The sequence below is a fragment of the Squalius cephalus genome (genome assembly GCF_949319135.1).
Source record: "Squalius cephalus genome assembly, chromosome: 21".
NCBI lineage: Eukaryota > Metazoa > Chordata > Actinopteri > Cypriniformes > Leuciscidae > Squalius > Squalius cephalus.
Window position 1 is genome coordinate 8,642,654 of NC_137142.1, and position 19,088 is coordinate 8,661,741.

At 36.8% G+C, this 19,088-nt stretch overlaps 1 protein-coding gene across 1 annotated transcript in view; it reads right to left on the bottom strand.

Annotated features, from left to right (window-relative positions):
- LOC307148928 (CUB and sushi domain-containing protein 1) overlaps positions 1-19,088 on the bottom strand; it is an 838,966-nt gene that overhangs the window by 117,777 nt on the left and 702,101 nt on the right. The window contains exons 31-33 of the mRNA XM_079854872.1: positions 8,228-8,344; positions 5,437-5,550; positions 3,355-3,450 (exon numbers count right to left, since the gene is read on the bottom strand). Coding sequence (XP_079710998.1) covers positions 3,355-3,450; positions 5,437-5,550; positions 8,228-8,344 — 327 coding nt within the window. The remainder of the gene's footprint in view (positions 1-3,354; positions 3,451-5,436; positions 5,551-8,227; positions 8,345-19,088) is intronic.

Sequence of the window (19,088 nt, forward strand, 5' to 3'; positions counted from 1 at the left end):
TTTATTGTCTTAATGGACAGTGAGGATGAAAGTTTGAGTGGCCAAAGACTCTTCAATAATCACAGATGGAGAATTGCAGAGATTAGTTGAGTCTTGGGGTCAGAAAGCCTATTAAAAAAAATCAAACATCCCCTACATCCCCACATGTTGTTAGGGAGGTTTTCAAGAAAAATGACGCCTGACGCCTTGTGCTAGAAATCTTATAATGGGCCGTGGTTGGATCATCCATCAGGACAACGATCCAAAACAAACATCAAAAATCAACACAATGATTGTATTAGGGAGCACAAAATGAAGCTTCTGCCATGACCGTCCCAGTCCCCTGACCTGATGAGTGGAGTGAACTGAAGAGAAGAAGCACCAACATGGATCTGGGAATCTAAAGGATCTGGAGAGATTCTGTATGGAGGAATGGTCTCTGATCTCTTGTCAGGTGTTCTCCAAACTCATCAGGCATTATAGGAGAAGACTCAGAGCAGTTATCTTGGCAAAAGGAGATTGCAAAAAGGTATTTAATAAAAGGGTATCAATAATTGTGGCCAACGTGTTTTGGAGAAAAACATTTATTTCATAATGTTCCCCCCCACTATCAATTCTTTTACTTAAATGAAAGGTTACGATTTTGCCAATTTTTTGAATGAAAGATCAAAATGATAAACGATACAGATTTATTTTTTACAGCCATTTTTGATCATATTTATCAGGGGTATGCTTAATTCTGAGCACGACTGTATATAATTTCAAATAAATGCTGTTCTTTTAAACTTTCTATTTATCAACCAATCCTGTAAAAAATATGAAATGTTTCTTGAGCAGCAAATCAACATATTATAATGATTTCATTTGACAATAAAGACTGAAGTAATGATGCTGAAAATTCAGCTTTGGCCAAACAAGAAAAAAATACATTTTAAAATATATTCAAATGGAAAAAGTGTTATTTTAAATTGTAATAATATATCACAGTATTACTGCTTTTACTGTATTAAATTGATGCAGCCTTTGTGAACATGAACAAACAAACAAACAAACGTTTGAACGGTATGTGGCGAGCAGGACGAGGCCTAGGGTCGTGAGAGATACAGTAGTATAGGCAAATATAAATACATATACATACATACATACATAAATAATACTGCTAACACAACCCATATAGGCGACTCAACTCAGTTGATTTCAAATGAGTTTTACTTGTACCATGTTGCTAAGCTAATGGCTCAATACTTTAATAAACCCATTATACAAATATTTACAGCAGCAGACATTTATGTTTTTTTCTACCCTTTCAGTAATAAATGAATTAAAAACAACATTTCGCTTTGAAACACAGACAACGTTCCATATTTGTTCCATATTTGTTCCCAGTGCAGAAGTGTACACTGTGACTATTTTAGCACTCTTTTTTTAGAAAACCCACATATGCATTTTTGTAGTACATTTGTATGAGCATCTTCATGACCCTAGCACAGAGAACTTTGCTGGTTTTGTTTTCGAACATTGTAGCAACTTTGGTTCTTTTTGTCTTGTTATGCCTTAACTTTCATCTGACGGCTGTGGATATATAGGAAGAGGCTGGTAGGACCATCCACCATCACCTGGATACCTCCATGAGCCAAATGAACTGTCCTAACTGTCAGAGAACATTTCTCACACACCCACTGTTCTCTCTGCGCACATTGCTGTACGCTATAAAATGTTGAGGAGATATGAAAAGAGACAGAGCAGGCTTGCCGCGGTCTGCGTTGTGTGTGTGTGAAAGCTCGCTGATGCAGCCGTGAAAAATTCCTATTGTATCTTTTTATAAGGCAGCTGATAAAGCGATTTAAAAAGAGTCATTTATATACTCTTTTATGACACATTTTAAAATGAGGGAAAATGCCTCACACATCCTGCGGCACCCTGCTGCTGTCTGGGAAATTTGAAACCTCAGGGGTGAGTCATTTAAAGGAACAGTTTATCAAAAAAGTATTTACTCACCCTCATGTCATCCCCAAAAATAGCTCACCCAAAAATGCTTTTAAAAAAATGTTTTATTATTATTATTATTATTATTAGGGGTTCAAGCACGTAGCACTGAAACCCTATTGTATTTGTTAGAATTATCCAGGATCAGCATTGTCCCCTAAAAGTGACCGGGCAGACCTGGGTGCACACTACAAGATATTCGGGGCGATTTCTACCCTTCTGACAATCTAGGTAAAGTCCCAATTTTCTTTATTGGTTCTACAGATTCATATTGTGAGTAATAATACAGTTGCTAAGCTCTATAAATGCATCATTGATGGCTATAAGTAAAGTGAAAACATAGGATGCAATTGTCCTAAAGAAAATGTTAAGAAATCATGAAGATGTGCTCATCATACATTTTAAGTTGTTTATCTGTAAATGTAATTAATGATCAATAATAAAATAAAATAATGAAAAGAAAAAAAAGAAATCATTAATACAAACAGTTGAATTGTGTATATATATTTTAAAGTTACATACAAGCAAAACACTGCAACAATATTTTTAAAAGTATAATTCCAAACTGCTATAAGCAATACCATGCATATGGCTGAGGAATCATTCAACAAATGATTTAATGACGTCTAATGCAAACATTAGCCATTAAAGACATAATTGATAACTAACTGGTAGAGCAAACAAGGGTCTCTGGAACTGTTTTATATTTGATCATTTATAAATCAGTGTATAATGGATTATGAGCATGCACATTGAAAAAGCAAATGCATGACTTATAAGTAATTATAAAAAAAATAATATTAATGTAACTATAACTGGTCTTATAATGCAGTATAAGTCTTAATGAGTCTTTACAAATATATTTGTAGAATAGTAATACTTACAAATAAGTATAGATGGGGCTATAATTCATTATAAGCATGGACTTCATAGAAAGTGTTAACGAAAATGTCTCCAAGCATAAAACTGTGAGGCAACTCTCAAAATACTCATGAGAACAGCGTGTAAATCATTCTCCCATTCGGCTTTACTCAGAGCTAAATGCATTACAAATTACATCAAATTCAAGCCCCTTCCTGATTTGACTCTATTGTGTATTGGTTATGACATTGTGATTGCGCTGTTAACTTCTCTGTGTGAAATATAAAGGCTATTTCCCACAGTAAGCGGGCTCAGGCATACTGATCAGCAGGCCGGCCCTACACTACACAGCCGTGATTTCACTTTATACATACTGCTAATATACACTTCACCCTATACACGCTGCCAATATATACATGACACAAACACACCAAAGGCTAACTGAATGTTTTGGAATTGAAGATTAAAAACAAAGCCTTGGCTCTGCACGATGACCTGTTATTGACTAAGAGTTGAGCGTGTGCTTACCTTGGTAAACAAAATGGAAACCTTTGGCAGAAGGACCGCTTTTTGCGCTGAATCTCAGCATGATTTGGTTTGAAGTGGCCAAGGGCAAGGTTTCTCCTGCAAAAACACAATATGGCAGACATTAAAATCTCTCAGAGTTGCTTGTGGAGGCAAATGTGCCACAACAAACTGTAGCCTTAAGAAGTGTACATGACAAATGGCTTAATAACTCTGATCAGCCTCCGAGGCAAAGGGTGGAGAGGGCAGGTCAGCAACAATGGGCCTAAAACTGATAGATACGCAAAGAAATACTCAAGCTGTCTTCAGCATGTTCATAGATGCAGTGGGTAAATTAAAAGAAAATCCCCAACCGAAAGGCTGACTTACCCTTGAGCTAAACTATGAGCTTTTACAAAATCAAAGTGTACTTTTACAAAGTTGTATCCAAAGGAGGAAACAAAGTGCTGATATAGATGGCAACTGAACACTACAGTTGAGCCTGGAGGGTTAAACACTCTAACTATGAATTGAGTGGCCTGTCAAGATTTCTGGCCCACTGCTCTCAAAGCTGAGATAGAAATGATATGAATTTACAGCGCTTCCCATGGGAATATAATGTTGCACAGCAGACCATGAAGATATACAGTATAAAAATGCCATACAAACAGTTTGTGTGCAATGGCCGCCATCAATCCTGCAAAGACTGTGGAATTAGCTGCGATTTTCTTGTTCTTGGCATTTTATTACCTTTCACTCAATAATATCGGCAATAATTCAGCAGGAAGCTGCAAGGATAACATTTTCTTTTTAGAAAGAATTAAACGAGTGTAGAACCAAAGAGCAAAAACAACAACATGGATCCAAGATTTAAGATTTAAACTTGATATAAATACAGTGGTCCAAAAAAGTATTAGAACACTTATTAAGCCACACTTAAAATGTCATTATCAATAAATAAAACAACAAAATATCAAACCAAGCAGCATTCATTTTAAAAGAAGATAGCAAAAACTTGCATTAATGACATATAAAATATATTTTTGTATTATTTAGGTTTGAAATGATACAACCAATACATATACTGTTTAGAACAAGGACAAAAAGTATTTTGACACTTTCTGTAGTGGATCATGTTGATAGTTAATGTGATTCTCTACTTCTGAGGTTACTCTGATAGGACACCTCTATGAACTTGAAGAAAACGACTTTTTTATCTACAAAAAAAAAAAAAAAAAAAAAAACCTTATTAAAGTTTTATAAATGTATTAAAAGTCTGCAAATAAGGCTCAAGTTTATAAAAATATGGGAAACTGAATTCTTTCTGAGAAAAATTTTAGCATAATTTGCCGATTTCATTTGCTTTTATATTGTGTTGTGTAATGCAATGACATTTTTTTTTTTCTTAGATTTATTTTCAAAACTATAGATCTAGATCTGATTTATTAGACCTCATTTTTAATCTTAATCTATATAGTTAATGTAAAATAGATTCAAAAGGTGGAAGAACTTAGTACTGAAGGTTACAACTTTGGTACTGTTTTACTTAAACATTTAAAACTGCATTTTAACTTAGGTTTTTATTGTTTCAGTTTTATTTAACTTATTTTTGAAATATTTTAATTGCATCTAAAATTTCAATAGTGTTGTTGCAAGAAAAAGAAAATTAGCATATACTGTAGATGACTCCAAAGTCCAAAACTGATTTAATGAGGTCTTTCAGGTTGACTTATGTGTGCAAATATGTGTTATTTTCTTTTTTTATGATTTAGTAAAAATATTACTTGCAAAAAGAGAACTTATGTTTGCTCGAGCCTGACAAAGTGTGTTCACTATACTGTATAACAGAAATTTGAAACAATAAATACAAATACAAAATAATCAACAAACACTTTCTAAGAAATGATACTCCCTCTGCATTTCCCCTTTGGAAAGAAGCCATTAAACCTCACTTGAGACCTCGTTCACTGCTTAATTGTCTGCACAATTGTCTTTTCACTGATTTAAAAAGCCATATATGCCTGTTTGCTTCTTTTCACGGGTTCTGTGCATTTCAAAGCAAACTCAAAGCAACAAAACTGTGGTGAATGTAAAGCCATTACTTACCGGAATGAGATCCAGCCAGGGAGCTTAGCAGCCTAGAATTCTGATTGGGCCCATCAAATAACTCAACGGAGTCGTTCATGGCAGTCTGGAAATAGGCAAATTGCCCAAACACCACTAAGGAAACACAATGAAACACACAGAGCGTGTTACAATCATCACCACTGCTGGGAAGAGACACCAACAAAAGTAGTACAGTGAGTTAAGAATAAAAGAAACATAAATTTCCCATTGACACTCATATTTCAGGTTGATGGTTTTATAAGTGTCCATATGCAGTCTGCACAGAAGTATGTATAGCCTAGACACATCAGCCCCATCTAGATAAAGTGGAACATGAGATTAAATTCATTACAATAGAGGATCTTGATTACAGAAATCATGCCGTGAAATTGTGAATAAACCGTAAACTCATACCGCAAAACACCACTTATACTACTACTGCGGCAGCTGTCCTGAAAACAAATGACAGAGCTATGTGGGAATCAAGAGCCCAGTTTTTGCTTGTGATTGACAAACAAATGACTGAGCTGGTTCTTTTTTAATGAAATAATCCAAATGACTCACAAATCAAACACATGGGTTGTTGACTTACTACAAATACTCAAAGGGGCTCTATGTAGAATTCAGAAACCGTTGTTATTAGTGACACTGGTGGCCATAAAGTGAACTGCTGCAGCCAGCAACTTATTGTATACGTACAAACAACGAGCACATTTAGCTCAGCACACTGCCTTGTTTTGAATGTTTGGTAAGTTCCGCCGTGAAATATACGTAAAGCAGAGCAATCAGGTTGTGAACATATCCCTGTACCTTTAGGTTCGGCATCTTCAGGTTTGGTGTTAAAATGCAAATGTGAACACTAAGCAGACTAGGACTAAATACTTTTTTTTTTTTTTTTTTTTGGTCTGGACCAAATGAACCAAGCGAACCGGACTACAAATGTGAACACACCCTGAATGTGGTTCTTTTCTTAGAAGTAAAAATATGTTTTAGGAAATACCTTTGCAGTGATATAATGATAACGAATATCCAGACGCCGTCCACACTGCTGAGAGCGACGTTTAGATGAATATGTAAATATGTGCTGCGCGTTTTCCTCTCAATGACAAAATAAACGCACAACAAAAATGACAGCGGTGAGAAAGTAGCCGTTTAGAAAGCATCTGATCATAGAGAAAGCTCTGCCATTCACCAGCATCATGACAACAGATGAGTTCATTAAAATTGCACTATGATAAATTGATTATAAATTATATATAGACTATACCGATTTGGCCATGTGAGACTTTAGTTTAAATTAATGCCATTTCTTTGCATGATACATTGACATTACAGTTGAGAATGGCTCTTTAGGCATCATAGAAAGGAAGAGAGGCTCTTGGGAGCGAGCGCAAACGTCGCATGATTGATTTTCCTAGAAAAAACATCCCTATTCCTTATCACAATCAGTCTACAGACTTTCACAGACAACCTAGGAAGACAACCTTGTTTTTTAAAATTTTGTTACAAGCTGTTCACACATTGGCAAAAATAGGCAAGTAATACATGACAATTCTTACATATAGTTCCTTTAATGCTTATTTTAATGACTGACATTGTTCAAAGAACAATGTAAAGTTGAATAATCAGTTAGAGCTTTTGTGTGCTTTTACTGTTAGTGTACATCCAAGTACGAGAGTGTTAACATCATTGTACACCTTTTTTATTGTTTTAAAATCATGAACCTCTTTCTGCAATGTATACAATATGTGTATTTTTGGTCACGTCCGGTCTCCATACCTTCTGACCTGAGACCAGTGATGAAGCTGTGATGTGTTGGCTTGGCAAAAAGGGCACATGGTTCACACAGTCAATGAAAGACTAGGGAAATCACAGAGGCATGCTGTGCATGTCTGGTGCTGGTGTGAGAGCCAGCTAAGCAGAGAGGGGTGAAAGGGGTCATACGGGCCACTGCGATGACTCTATTATCTCCTCTGTAATGAGATGTCGGTCCTCGCTTCATACTCAAACAGTATACAAAACCTGAAGGGCCACTGCTAGTGGCTCTGCAAATATCAGTTTGACTGGATTTCTGTCGGCTCACAAACACTTCCACAAACTTCAAATGTTAAAGCCTTATTTACACAGCTATGTGTTATGCATGAACTGCATTTTTTTTTTTTTTTTTTGCAATGAATTTACAAAATTTTGGTTTTGAGCAGTTGTGGATATGAAGTATGCCCAAAAATATATTTAAGTTTACTCACATACAATTTCTGTATATAATAGAACATTTTTGTAAATTTTGAATTAACACCCTGCCATTGACGGAATTTTCCGTCATTTATGACACAACGGTTCCCCATCGTTGACAGAAAAACAAAAAAGGTGAAGGGGAAACGTTAAACAGCTTATTCAGAATTCATTGAGTTTATTAATTAATGCTTCACAAATGAATTTCAGTAATGTAAAAAAAAAAAAAAAAAAAAAAAAAAATATATATATATATATATATATATATATATATATATATATATGTGTGTGTGTGTGTGTGTGTGTGTGTGTGTGTGTGTGTGTGTGTGTGTGTGTGTGTGTGTGTGTGTGAAACAGAGAGTATACCAAATAAATATTACTTAAGAATTTCTAACTAAAACCATCAACAATTGTATGCAGTCTGAAAACCTGAAAACATGATTTCTTAAATTTACTGAAAACTGTTTCCTACTCCCATTTTATTATTTTCAATGTATTACTCAGTATTACACGAAAAAGAACTGAACTGTGACCTTTGTAAGTAACTTTATTTACTTACCAAACTCTCCAGATACTGTGATGTAGTAGGAGCATGTCTGGCCTGTCGTGTAGTTGAGAGGGTAATTTGGGGATAATACCACTCCCTCTGATCCAGTGTACTGCCCACCGCATGGTGCTGAAAGAGAGAAACAACCCAAAAGGCTTGTATTTACTCTTGTTCAGTCCATGTGACACTAGGAAATTAGGTCATTTTTAGAACAGTATTAGATATGTGATGACCAGTGAGACTCGGGGAGCACTCCAAATTTCAAAAGAGGGAGAAGAGGAAAGCACAAACTAAGTAATGTTTCCATTATGATAGGTCAGATTTAATAAATTTACCATACTTTGTGCTTTCTGGAGTCAGTTTGTCACATGTCTGAGTGTTATAGACTCTAATGTTTCATGTCATTCTATGTGCTTAAGGTAAGTTCCAATTGCTCTCTAGCACACTTCCAAGTCCATATTTGACCATTGTAATTTAATTCTAAATTGTACATGCTATACATTCAAAGAGCAAATCAAAAGGCATTGGGATTAAGTGTGCATAGATGTATCAGTTGACAGGAAGTGCACAGGGGATTTACCCATCAGCAGTTGCATATACCTTAGTACTACACAAACTTTGGCTAAAATAATAAACTAATATAAACTGATGCATTGATGCTAAAAATAAAAGTCATATTTACTTTTATATTACACATCAACCACATGAATCACTTAATTTAGGGGTTTATGTGTGATGAATTATGCATTTTATATTAAGTGAAATATATAATAATATATTTAAAATATAAACACACTTGGATGCATTATATGCATTTATGTAAAAGTACAGTGATTTACATAATATTTATTTACATGAGAATATCCTTATATTTGAAACCCCTAATCTGCATGATGACTCAATTGTTGCCTGTGCTTGATGACGTTGAAGGGCATTACAAATGATGAATTGTTGCCAAGAAAAAACTTCAACAGATATTCCCTGCTGAGTGTGTAGGTTAAAAAAAAAAAAAAAAAAAAAAACACTGCAAGGCAGACCTTATTCAAAAACAAGGCACTGTTTGAATAACAGGTAAGTGGAGTAATTACCAGAGGAAATTGAAAAAATGCTGTTTTGACTGACACACTTTAAAACACACTGTTTTAAACAAACATTAACAATCAATCACTGTACATGATTCACATCAAAGACAGAAGTAGCCCTCGCTACTAACAACTCAACAGTAACCATAATTCAGGCCCCATGGGTCTGAGTATTGTGTGGACTCATACAAGCTAATGACACCAAATCATTGCATTCTGCAACAAGCGGTTGACTTAACTCCTAAACATTTATTGGAGCAAGAAAGTCAATAACAAGAAATTGGAAAATGTACATACCTTTATACAAGCAGGGTTAATTTGCTTGAGCTTGACATTAATTGCACAAACCAGCTTTATGGTAGCACTGCTAGAATGGCCTACAATTAACACATCATACAAACCGCGTGGAAAGGTTGTTGGAATTGCTATAGCCTATGACAGGTATTTTAGTAAAACTGATTCGTAATTCAGGTCTGAGCATGAGGAGGGAGTATTGAGGAGGAGCAGCCAATGAAGACTATAAATCATCTGTGTGTTGGTGCATTGGCGTGTGTTATCTCTTTATCATGATCGTAATGGGTAGAGGCTAAACACTTACTGTAGGTGTTTGACTGTGCATGACAGGAAAAACAAGAGAAAATCAACCACAAAGGTCACCGAGAGGATTACTGAGAGTGCAGAGTGTAAAAATTTGAGGCTGAGAAGGTCAGCAAAGAGTATTTGTGGAGATATTAATCAATGTCAGTGCATCTGTCACACCTGGCCCAATGCGTGTGACCTTGTAACCGATGGACCACCTGTAATAAGCAGTGTTGGGGAACTTAACAATTGAATGAATCAGTTCACCAATAATAATCGTATTACTCATTTTACTCAAAGTTATTAATTACCAGGCCCAAATCTGCAGATGTTTTGCTGCACTGACTGAAAGAAAATGTATGAATTCATTATTTCAATGAGCTCATCGTCGTTTCTGCCTTAAATGATTGAATTGTTTAAATTAATACATTTTTTAGCTAACTGTGAATAAATATGCTAAACAAATAAATGTGAATTTAATTTAATTTAATTGAAATTTTGCAGTAAAGATAGAATGTGTTCAATTTAGCTAGATTTCTTATCTGAAAGTATAATCAAATTAAGCACAAGGAAATATTACAAACAAACACAAGAGGTCAGGGATTTGTAGAGCTATACAGATGGTGCAGAATCAGTGCAAGCCTGATCATTTTGTTACTTGCATCCACCTTATTTTTAACGGAAGAGCAGACAGCCATTTTTACCTTGAATGTTCAAGCTTTCCGGTGTCAGACATTTCCAGTTATTTTAGCTGGTAAAAAACACCTAGTTCACGACAGTGGTCTTGGTTCCCTGAAGAGGGAATGAGCCGCTGCATTGAAATTGATGCTGTAGGAACGCTCTGCGTGGTTGCGTCATGAAGCACGGGTGAAATAAGTCCAATGGGGTAACGGGACGTCAGAGGCAGGTGACGTCACAACCAGGAAACTATAAAGCATGCCCAAAGTGGAATGTCAGCTTCTAATAGGCTGAAGTAAGTCACTGACAGGCAGGAAGTATGGCTGGGTGAAGCAGCTTCTCCTTTCCTCTTCAGGGAACCAAGGTTGCAGTCGTAAGCGAGGTGTTCCTTTCAAGGCAACTCTCGCTACGTGGAGAATGACGCTGTGGGAACGTTTATAATGACAAGTGTCTGTCTTCTGTGAAATCGTGAAGAGCAGCACTAAGACGAGAGCACCTGGGACCTCAATGTAGAGTCCAAATCCAGGTTGTAGAACATCACGAAATGTGTGCGGAGAGGACCAGCCCACCGCATCACAAACATCCTGAAGTGAAAGTCCTGACAGAATAGTCTTAGAGGCAGCCATACTCCTAGCTGAGTGGATTTCTAGAGCAACAAATCAGCATACTCTTTCACTCTTTCCCACTGTGAGAGTGTGTGCATCAATGAAAGCAGTGCATTAATGTAAAACAGTGGTTAAACTGACTTGAACTAACTGTGCATTAAACAGTTGTAATGCACACCTTTATCAGAATTAAGTATACAGATAGACCATGGTATAACATAATATTATATATGTAATATTAAGTTGTTCTTGAGGCTACCTTGAAAAGGTACCAATGTGTCATTTCTAACATGTTACCATGTCATTAATCAAAATATCTTACTGACCTGTTTATTACTGGCTGGTTTTATTATGGTTGGTGAATGCTAGGACAAGGTAGGTGGCTACTAGGGTGCTCTAGGTTGTTGTCATAGCATTGCTGAATGGTTGCTAGTGTGTTGCTAAGGATGTTCTGGGTCATGCTACAGAAAAAATAAAAAATAATAATAACCTAGATAGTTTTGAAGAAGTTTAATTGAGAAAGAAGTCCTTTTATTTGTAAAACGCCCTTCCTGAAAGCCACCGACTGTGGCGAATAACGAAAGAGTGTGAGATTAGAACTAAGCAAGTTCTCTGTGTACCCAAACCCCGGAATAACTCTGCTCGTATTTGCCTTTATCTCAATGCCAATGAATATCGCGGCCTTCCAAAATCACAGTCCATGCCATCTGTGATCTCTCTGCTCTGGCTGTGTTCCTTTCATCCCTCAGGTCTCAGTAACAATGATCTTCAATTGAGATTCCTCGCACATCAGTCCCATGCTAAAGCCTCTGGGCTCTGGCACCCACAGGTCTGTTGCTTCATCTGCCTCACAATGCTTCTGTGAGCTCATGAAAAGCTGGTGTCAGAATGCAGCTGAGGCTCCCTGTTTTCTGCATATCAAACTTACTCCTGTAGCTTTGATCACATCACCTTCCCTTCACACTCGCCATGAGAAGACTGTCTGGAGCTACACACATACGCACACACACACACACACACACACACACACACACACACACACACACACACACACACACACACACACACACAGAGCAAGTTGAGTGTGTTTGTGTGCAAGTGGGCATACGCAAATACAAGCACACACATACTGTGCCTTTTGTTCGGAGATTTGCCTGGAAACCTACAATTTCACACTGAGATGGAAGAAAATTTCAGGTTTTTGGAAATATATATTTTTTTTCAGCTTGACTGTCTGTGGTTTCTTTTTTTCTTTCTTTCTTTCATGTATGTGTGACGTTATTTTCATGAATAACGGAAAGTTTTAGACATCACTTCTGCCCCCCTTTACACCAGCCATTACCATTCAGCATGATGGGATATAGATCCATACAACATTGACAAATAATTCAAAATGCTTTCTGTTTTTTCGACATTAAGAAGTATCTGGTCTAGCACTTCTTTGCTCGGAGTAAAGGATGCTAATAGGAATCTGAAGAAAATGGGGAGAAAACAAAGTGCAGCTCCTGCTAAATAATATCAATCACAATTCCACCTAAAAATGATTTCTATAAGGAAGACCACTAAAATAGCAGATTTAGTAGACTGGTAGTAGCAGACTACATATTAGGTACAGGGATAAAGTCACTATCATACATGACAACCACCTTCTTGAGAAAAATCTTACCCAAAAATTTACCCAAAACTAACTAAATGAATCAATGTTGAGCTCTAATTGTACTGTAGCTGTAACAGTCCTTTTTTTAATTTCATTTCTTTTAGTTTTTTTTTTTTTTTTCTTTTTTTTTCTTCTTATGAAAAAATCTGAATAAGCTAATTTGTTTAACAAGATAAATGCATGTAAAAAAAATTAAACTGATGTCTAAGTTTTCTAATACTGGTATACTTACTGTTTAAAGGATACTCCAGTCCCCCCACCTTACAATTAGGTTTCATATGTTAAAATTAGTTAACTACATTAGTTAATTTTAACTAACACTGAACAATACTTTTACCACATTTAGTAATTTTAGCTAATGTTAATTTCAACAGTAACTTTTTTTTTTTTTTTTTAAGAATACAAATTTGAATGCACTGTGAACTAACATTAACAGAGTTTAATCATGCTGTAAAAATGTATTGCTCATTGTTATCTAATTTTGTTTAATGCATTAGCAAATGAGACTTTATCATAAAGTGTTACCAATGGATGTGATGGTTTATAGTTTAAAAAGTTTAAAATATTAGGATTTTTCTTATCTACACCTATTAATTTGCTTCAGAAGACATTGATTCATCAACTGGAGTTGTATGGATTACTATCCTGTTTTTGCTTTGTGTGATTTTTATTCAATTCAATTCACATTTATTTGTATAGCGCTTTTCACAATACACATCGTTTCAAAGCAGCTTTACAGAAAATGCATGAGTCCACATTAAAATTTAGTGATCTATTATCAGAGGTAACTGTCTAACTTGTGTATTTCAGAAATGTACATACAAAATCACAGTTAGCTAAAAATGTATTAATTTAAACAATGTAATAATTTAAGGCAGAAAACAATGAGCTCATTGACGTAATGAATACTTGTTTGTTGACAAATGATTATGACATTTAGAAAAAATGTAGCATTGGTGCATGTTGATTCAGAGCATGTTGATTTCAGGACTTTTTATGTCGTCTTGCATTATATGGACTCACAGAGATGGATTATTTTTTCTATGAAAAACATGAGGAAAGTAAGTAATATACATTTTGGGTAGAATGATAGAGAACAAATAATAAGATAATTTTTTGGTGGAGTATCCCTGTAAATTGTAGATTACAAAAAAAATAAAAAAAATAAAAAAATACAAAATAATAATTTATGGTTACTTAATTACATAGCTTATTGTGTATTTTGCTGATGTATTGAAGCAAAAATGAATGCAATCTACTGCTTTCACAAATTCTCATTTTGTGTTCCAAAAAAATAATAATAAACAACAACATGAGGGTCATACCACTTTTGGTTGATCCTGTAAAGTATGACATCAGAATAATACTCATTTGCAAGTACTGATAGTGTGCGGGAGTTCCTTGTTTTTTTGTAGATTAATGCAACTCAAAATATCAGTGTAATGATCTTGAAAAATAAGACACCATCGCTACAAGAGGACAAAAAAAAAAAGAAAAAAAAAAAAAATTTGGATCATAAAACAGAGAGCGCTCAAAAGCTTGTGGTAACCTACATACACTAAATTCATCCATATCCACGTTTGGATTCAGCCTTTTATCTTTTTATGTTCTGTAAATATCCACTGAGAGCCCAAAACTGCTCGACAAAGAGCGCATGACATCAAAACAGGCATTAGCCTACATAAGAACAGGTCACCGCGGGATAACTGTATCTTCCCTAAGACGGCAGCTCATTAGCTGTTGTTAGCGGCGCTCTGTTGTGCCCAGACTGCATGCGTGGCTAAATGTAGCAGCCCATGTGTTCCTGCCTCACATAAGCATGGAGACAACAGCTGTGGCTGCCACCTGACCAACCCCAACTTCCCTCACAATCCAGCACTCAAACATTGTTGTGCAAAATCACGCATCCACGAAAAGGAGGTTTCTTGGGATTAGAAACAGCCGTGTATCTGTACGGCCTCTGAGAGGCGCCATGCCACCGCGCTCCCAACCCCCACGTTTCTCGCTATTTACAGCCAGGGAAGAGTCCTCATTCAACAGTACTGAGACAGTCTTTTAGTTACTATGGAAACGAATAAAAGATCTGTTTGGGTGAGAGAACCAAAGAAAGAGAGGAAAATCCTTCATTATTTAAAGGGACCTCACCTCTTTCTAATGAGTTTTGTCTAAAAGCTTGGGGACATGGCTCTGGGCTGCATCAGTATTCCAAACGTTGGTAGGGAGATTACAAGCGTGTAAAAAAAAGGGCAAAAAAAAAAAAAAAAAGGCAATGAGTCACTGCCTGCTCGTCAGCGACTTTTCCAACGTTTAGTATCGCAGCATTTACTTGTTAAGCTGTCACTAACCATATTAAAATCAATCATCTCAATTAAAAATGCCCATTTTGCAAGCATTAACTGTTAAAGAAGCAAAAATGCACTTGGTAAAAGCACGATTATTGGCTGTTAGTGGAGTTAGTGGAGTTATTGGAGTGTTCTGATGAAACCCTGTTAACACTGCATGAGCTACTAATGCAGCATGCCATTTCATTAGAAAGCTGATGCTGGACTGATCCTTATGGTATATTGCATATAGAAGCCATTTCTACATGTGCAGTCTTTGGGAGAGAGGACCTTAACATTCAAACCGAGTCTTTCCAAGCCCTGCTCACCCTGATCTGCATATCTGCCACAAAGACCTTCACTCAGAGGCACCATAGAGCACTGCACTCTCTACTTGCACTCTCAGAGAAGCATATGCACTACAATTTTGGGGGAATGGTTGACAATCAGTGTTGTTTTAGAAGAGGGCACATGTGTATCAGTGCATAAGGGAACCCCAGAGTATGAAGTAAAGCCAGGCTCAGACTAGAGGAGTTTTAGGCCGATTTATGCCCGAATTATCCCTCCCAACATTCAGAGAAAACCAATTGCGTCCAGGGCATCGGTCGGTTCCGATGTTCGGCCCAGATTATCTGTTAATAGGGGCTTTCACACCGGGTAGTTCAAGGAACTTAGTTCTAGAAACTAGCCACCAGGGTGGTTCCCCGATAACTAATAGTTCCCTTAGGAACATTTTCCTGGTTGCATTCGCACCGCCAGGAACTCTGAAGTGACGTAAGATGTGCTTGTTGTTGTGACTTTTATTTTGACGGCGCGGTGGACCTTTATTTTGACGGCGATGAGAACGCCAGAGCCTGAGCTCACAATGCTCGCATTCTCCATGTTCATTAGTGTAAACTGTCTACACTGATCTGTCTAACAGTCCTGTCTAATACGTTATTAGATATAACTGTTATACATAGAAAGGAGACAGTAATGAAAGTTATTAGCGTATGCCGTGTGGTTGATATCCAGTGTTGCTAGCTGAGCAGAAATACATAATCATGTTTCGCTTGGTCCCTTCAAAGGTGCGTTGGATTTTCTCCTCAGCATAAAGGTTAAGATGCCCATTTATCACTGTTTTCCATGTTCATAGAGTTAGTTTGTGGAGTAAATATATAGGCTATAATCTGTGTGTTTACACGGCTTTTTTTAAAATGGCGGGTGCTGGTGTTTCCCGTGTGTTCAGCCAATCAGTGTGTACACTAACGTCACTGGTAGTTCCTATAGTGCTGGTTTAGACCCTAATCTGAAGTAGGAGCTAAATTAGTTCCTCCAAAAGGAGTTCCTAGAACTAAAATCTTTCCTAGTTCCTGCGGTGCAAACACGCCAAAATCTGGGTACTTCCGCCAATAGTTCTAGGAACTATGAAAAGATTCCTCCGGTGCGAGGCATATCTTAAACCTCCCAATCTGCTTGCGGACACATCGGGCCGCCCCAACAATATCACACATGTTTGATATATAGGATTTTAAATTTGGGATGATTACAACTATTACAATGAGAGACAAGTCTACACGGAGACGGAAGTGATGGAACTTTTGAAATGGCGACTGCGAAACAACAAGCAGGTGGACAAAAGAGATTAAGGAACAGCTGGTGGAAATGTGGAAACAACACGACTGCCTCTATAATGTCTCCTCATACAGGAAGTTGCCGCGACACACTATCCATTTTGTTTACATCCGCTTCCCCGTGAGGTGCTAAATCTGGCAAGAAAATCTTGTAGTGTGTGATGTGTCACGATTTTCAAATCTTGAAGTGTGTGCAGGTTTGAGATTTGAAAGAAGAAAATCTGTGAAGATTCTCCTTATGTGTGTGATACAACTAGATTTCACAATCGGTTAAGATTTATGAACTCATGTAGTCTGAACCAGGGTTAAGAGGGAACTTATAAATCAAAACGGCAGGGAAACAACCCCCGGTCCTCAAAAGCCATGCTCATTGCAGCAGCAGCAGAAATTATGCTGTGGAGAATGCTGCTGAGTGAAGCGTATGTATACAAGAGTAAAATGTGTGGAAATTACATTTATTACATATTAATAACATATATTGTTGAACCAAACGAGGGAGATGTGACCATGCATGAAACACATTTACAACAACACATACATGATGTAATACATGATACAACACATACATGATGAATGCAAGTCTGTTAATGCATGACATGGGCACGTCCAGTAATGCAGCAGAGAAAGTTTACATTAATGAAAATGAACAGCAGTTTGAAGATTGATTTGAAGTTTGAAGGGATGTAGGCTTTGCTGTTTGTTCTAAATGGATGTTAAGTAGTTGTTAGGGTATTCTGGGTGGTTTATAGAATGTTGTTATATGGTTGCTCTGGTGTTCTGGTGGATCAGGTGGCTACTAGGGTGATCTAGGTTGTTGTCATAGCATTGCTGGATGGTTGCTAGTGTGTTGCTAAGGATGTTCTGGGTCGTGATACAGAAAATCACTACATACAGTAATTTTCACCAAGTGGAAGTCATTCATATTCAATGAGTGACAGCAATGGTTGCTGTTGCTCATGGAAAATAAATGACTTCCCATCACTACAAATCATTGTGTGATGTGGGTATGTCCAGTGATGCGGTAAAGTTGAGAAAAGTTTAGCTTTACACAAACTAGCAGCAAGTTTGACAGGCAGTAGGCAGTTGTTAGGGTGTTCTTGGTGGTTTCTTGAATGCTGCTAGATGTGTGTGTGGTGCTGTGTGTGTTTATGGTTCTTTGTTGTTAGATGAATGTATCATAAAATTAGCCAAAATATGTAATAAACAAAAATGCAAAGGGTTGAGGGACTTGTATCACTAAAGCTGCTTTGAAACAACCTGTATTGTATAAAGCGCTATATAATAAAGGTGACTTGACTTGACTAGATCTTACAGGTGTTTTAACTCTTTATCAGGTGCAGATTTTGCCAAAGTGTCTTTAAGAAAAGTAATTTAATTTGGTGATCATCTTGTTTCTGTACCTGGACAGCTGTTTCTGACAACAATGGTACAAATGGCAGTGCACAAAATACACTAAATGCATAAATCAGCTAATGCAGACGCATATTAAAAACTCTTAATTCATCAATAGTAGATCATATGAACGTGTGGTATTCATTGACTGGTTTTGTTATACCATAAGATACTTAAGACTTTTTATGGCCTTAAATTTGATTACTGAACTGAATTTAAAACTTTTTAGGTCTTTTAAACAACACAAGCTTATTGGAAAAGTGTGCCTGTACCTACATTTTTGCAGAACATACCTACATTTACAATTCCCTGAAGTTTCCAGCTGAACTGACAACTTTCTGAATTGACCACAGTTCCCGTATGGCTTTTTTTTTTTGATGTACAAACTTGATCGGTAGCTCACTTGGTAAAGCATTGCACTTGCGAGTCCTGTGAAACACACGTCACAATAGGTGTCATTTCAAGACAGGTGAAGCCTGTATTGAAAAGGGACATTCATTCCTATAGCCATCATGTTGAATGCTACAATTTTTTCTATTTGTTTTCCTATAAGTGGTTAGATGCCAATATGAAATCAGACGTTTATTACAACCATGTGTCACATGTGCATTGTATGTATGCATCTGCTTGTATGGCTTAAATGATGAGAGAGCATCACACCCCATTAATTCTTAAATGATCTTGTTAAAGTCATTATCCTGGCCTAAGGCTCCAGCATATTAGTTATGCTTTGAACACTATGTGCACTGTGTATTGCTGGAGGTCGACACAATGGATAAATGCAGTGATGTCGTGCTGCCTCTCCTTGCTGAAGGTGACATAAATAACAGATTTTGGAGACTAGAAATAAACTGAAGTGACAGACAATATGATGAAATGGCCCGTGAAATGGCAACATTTGCTTCACATCTCCCTTGGTTTTCAGAACGATTTCCAATTGTGCCTA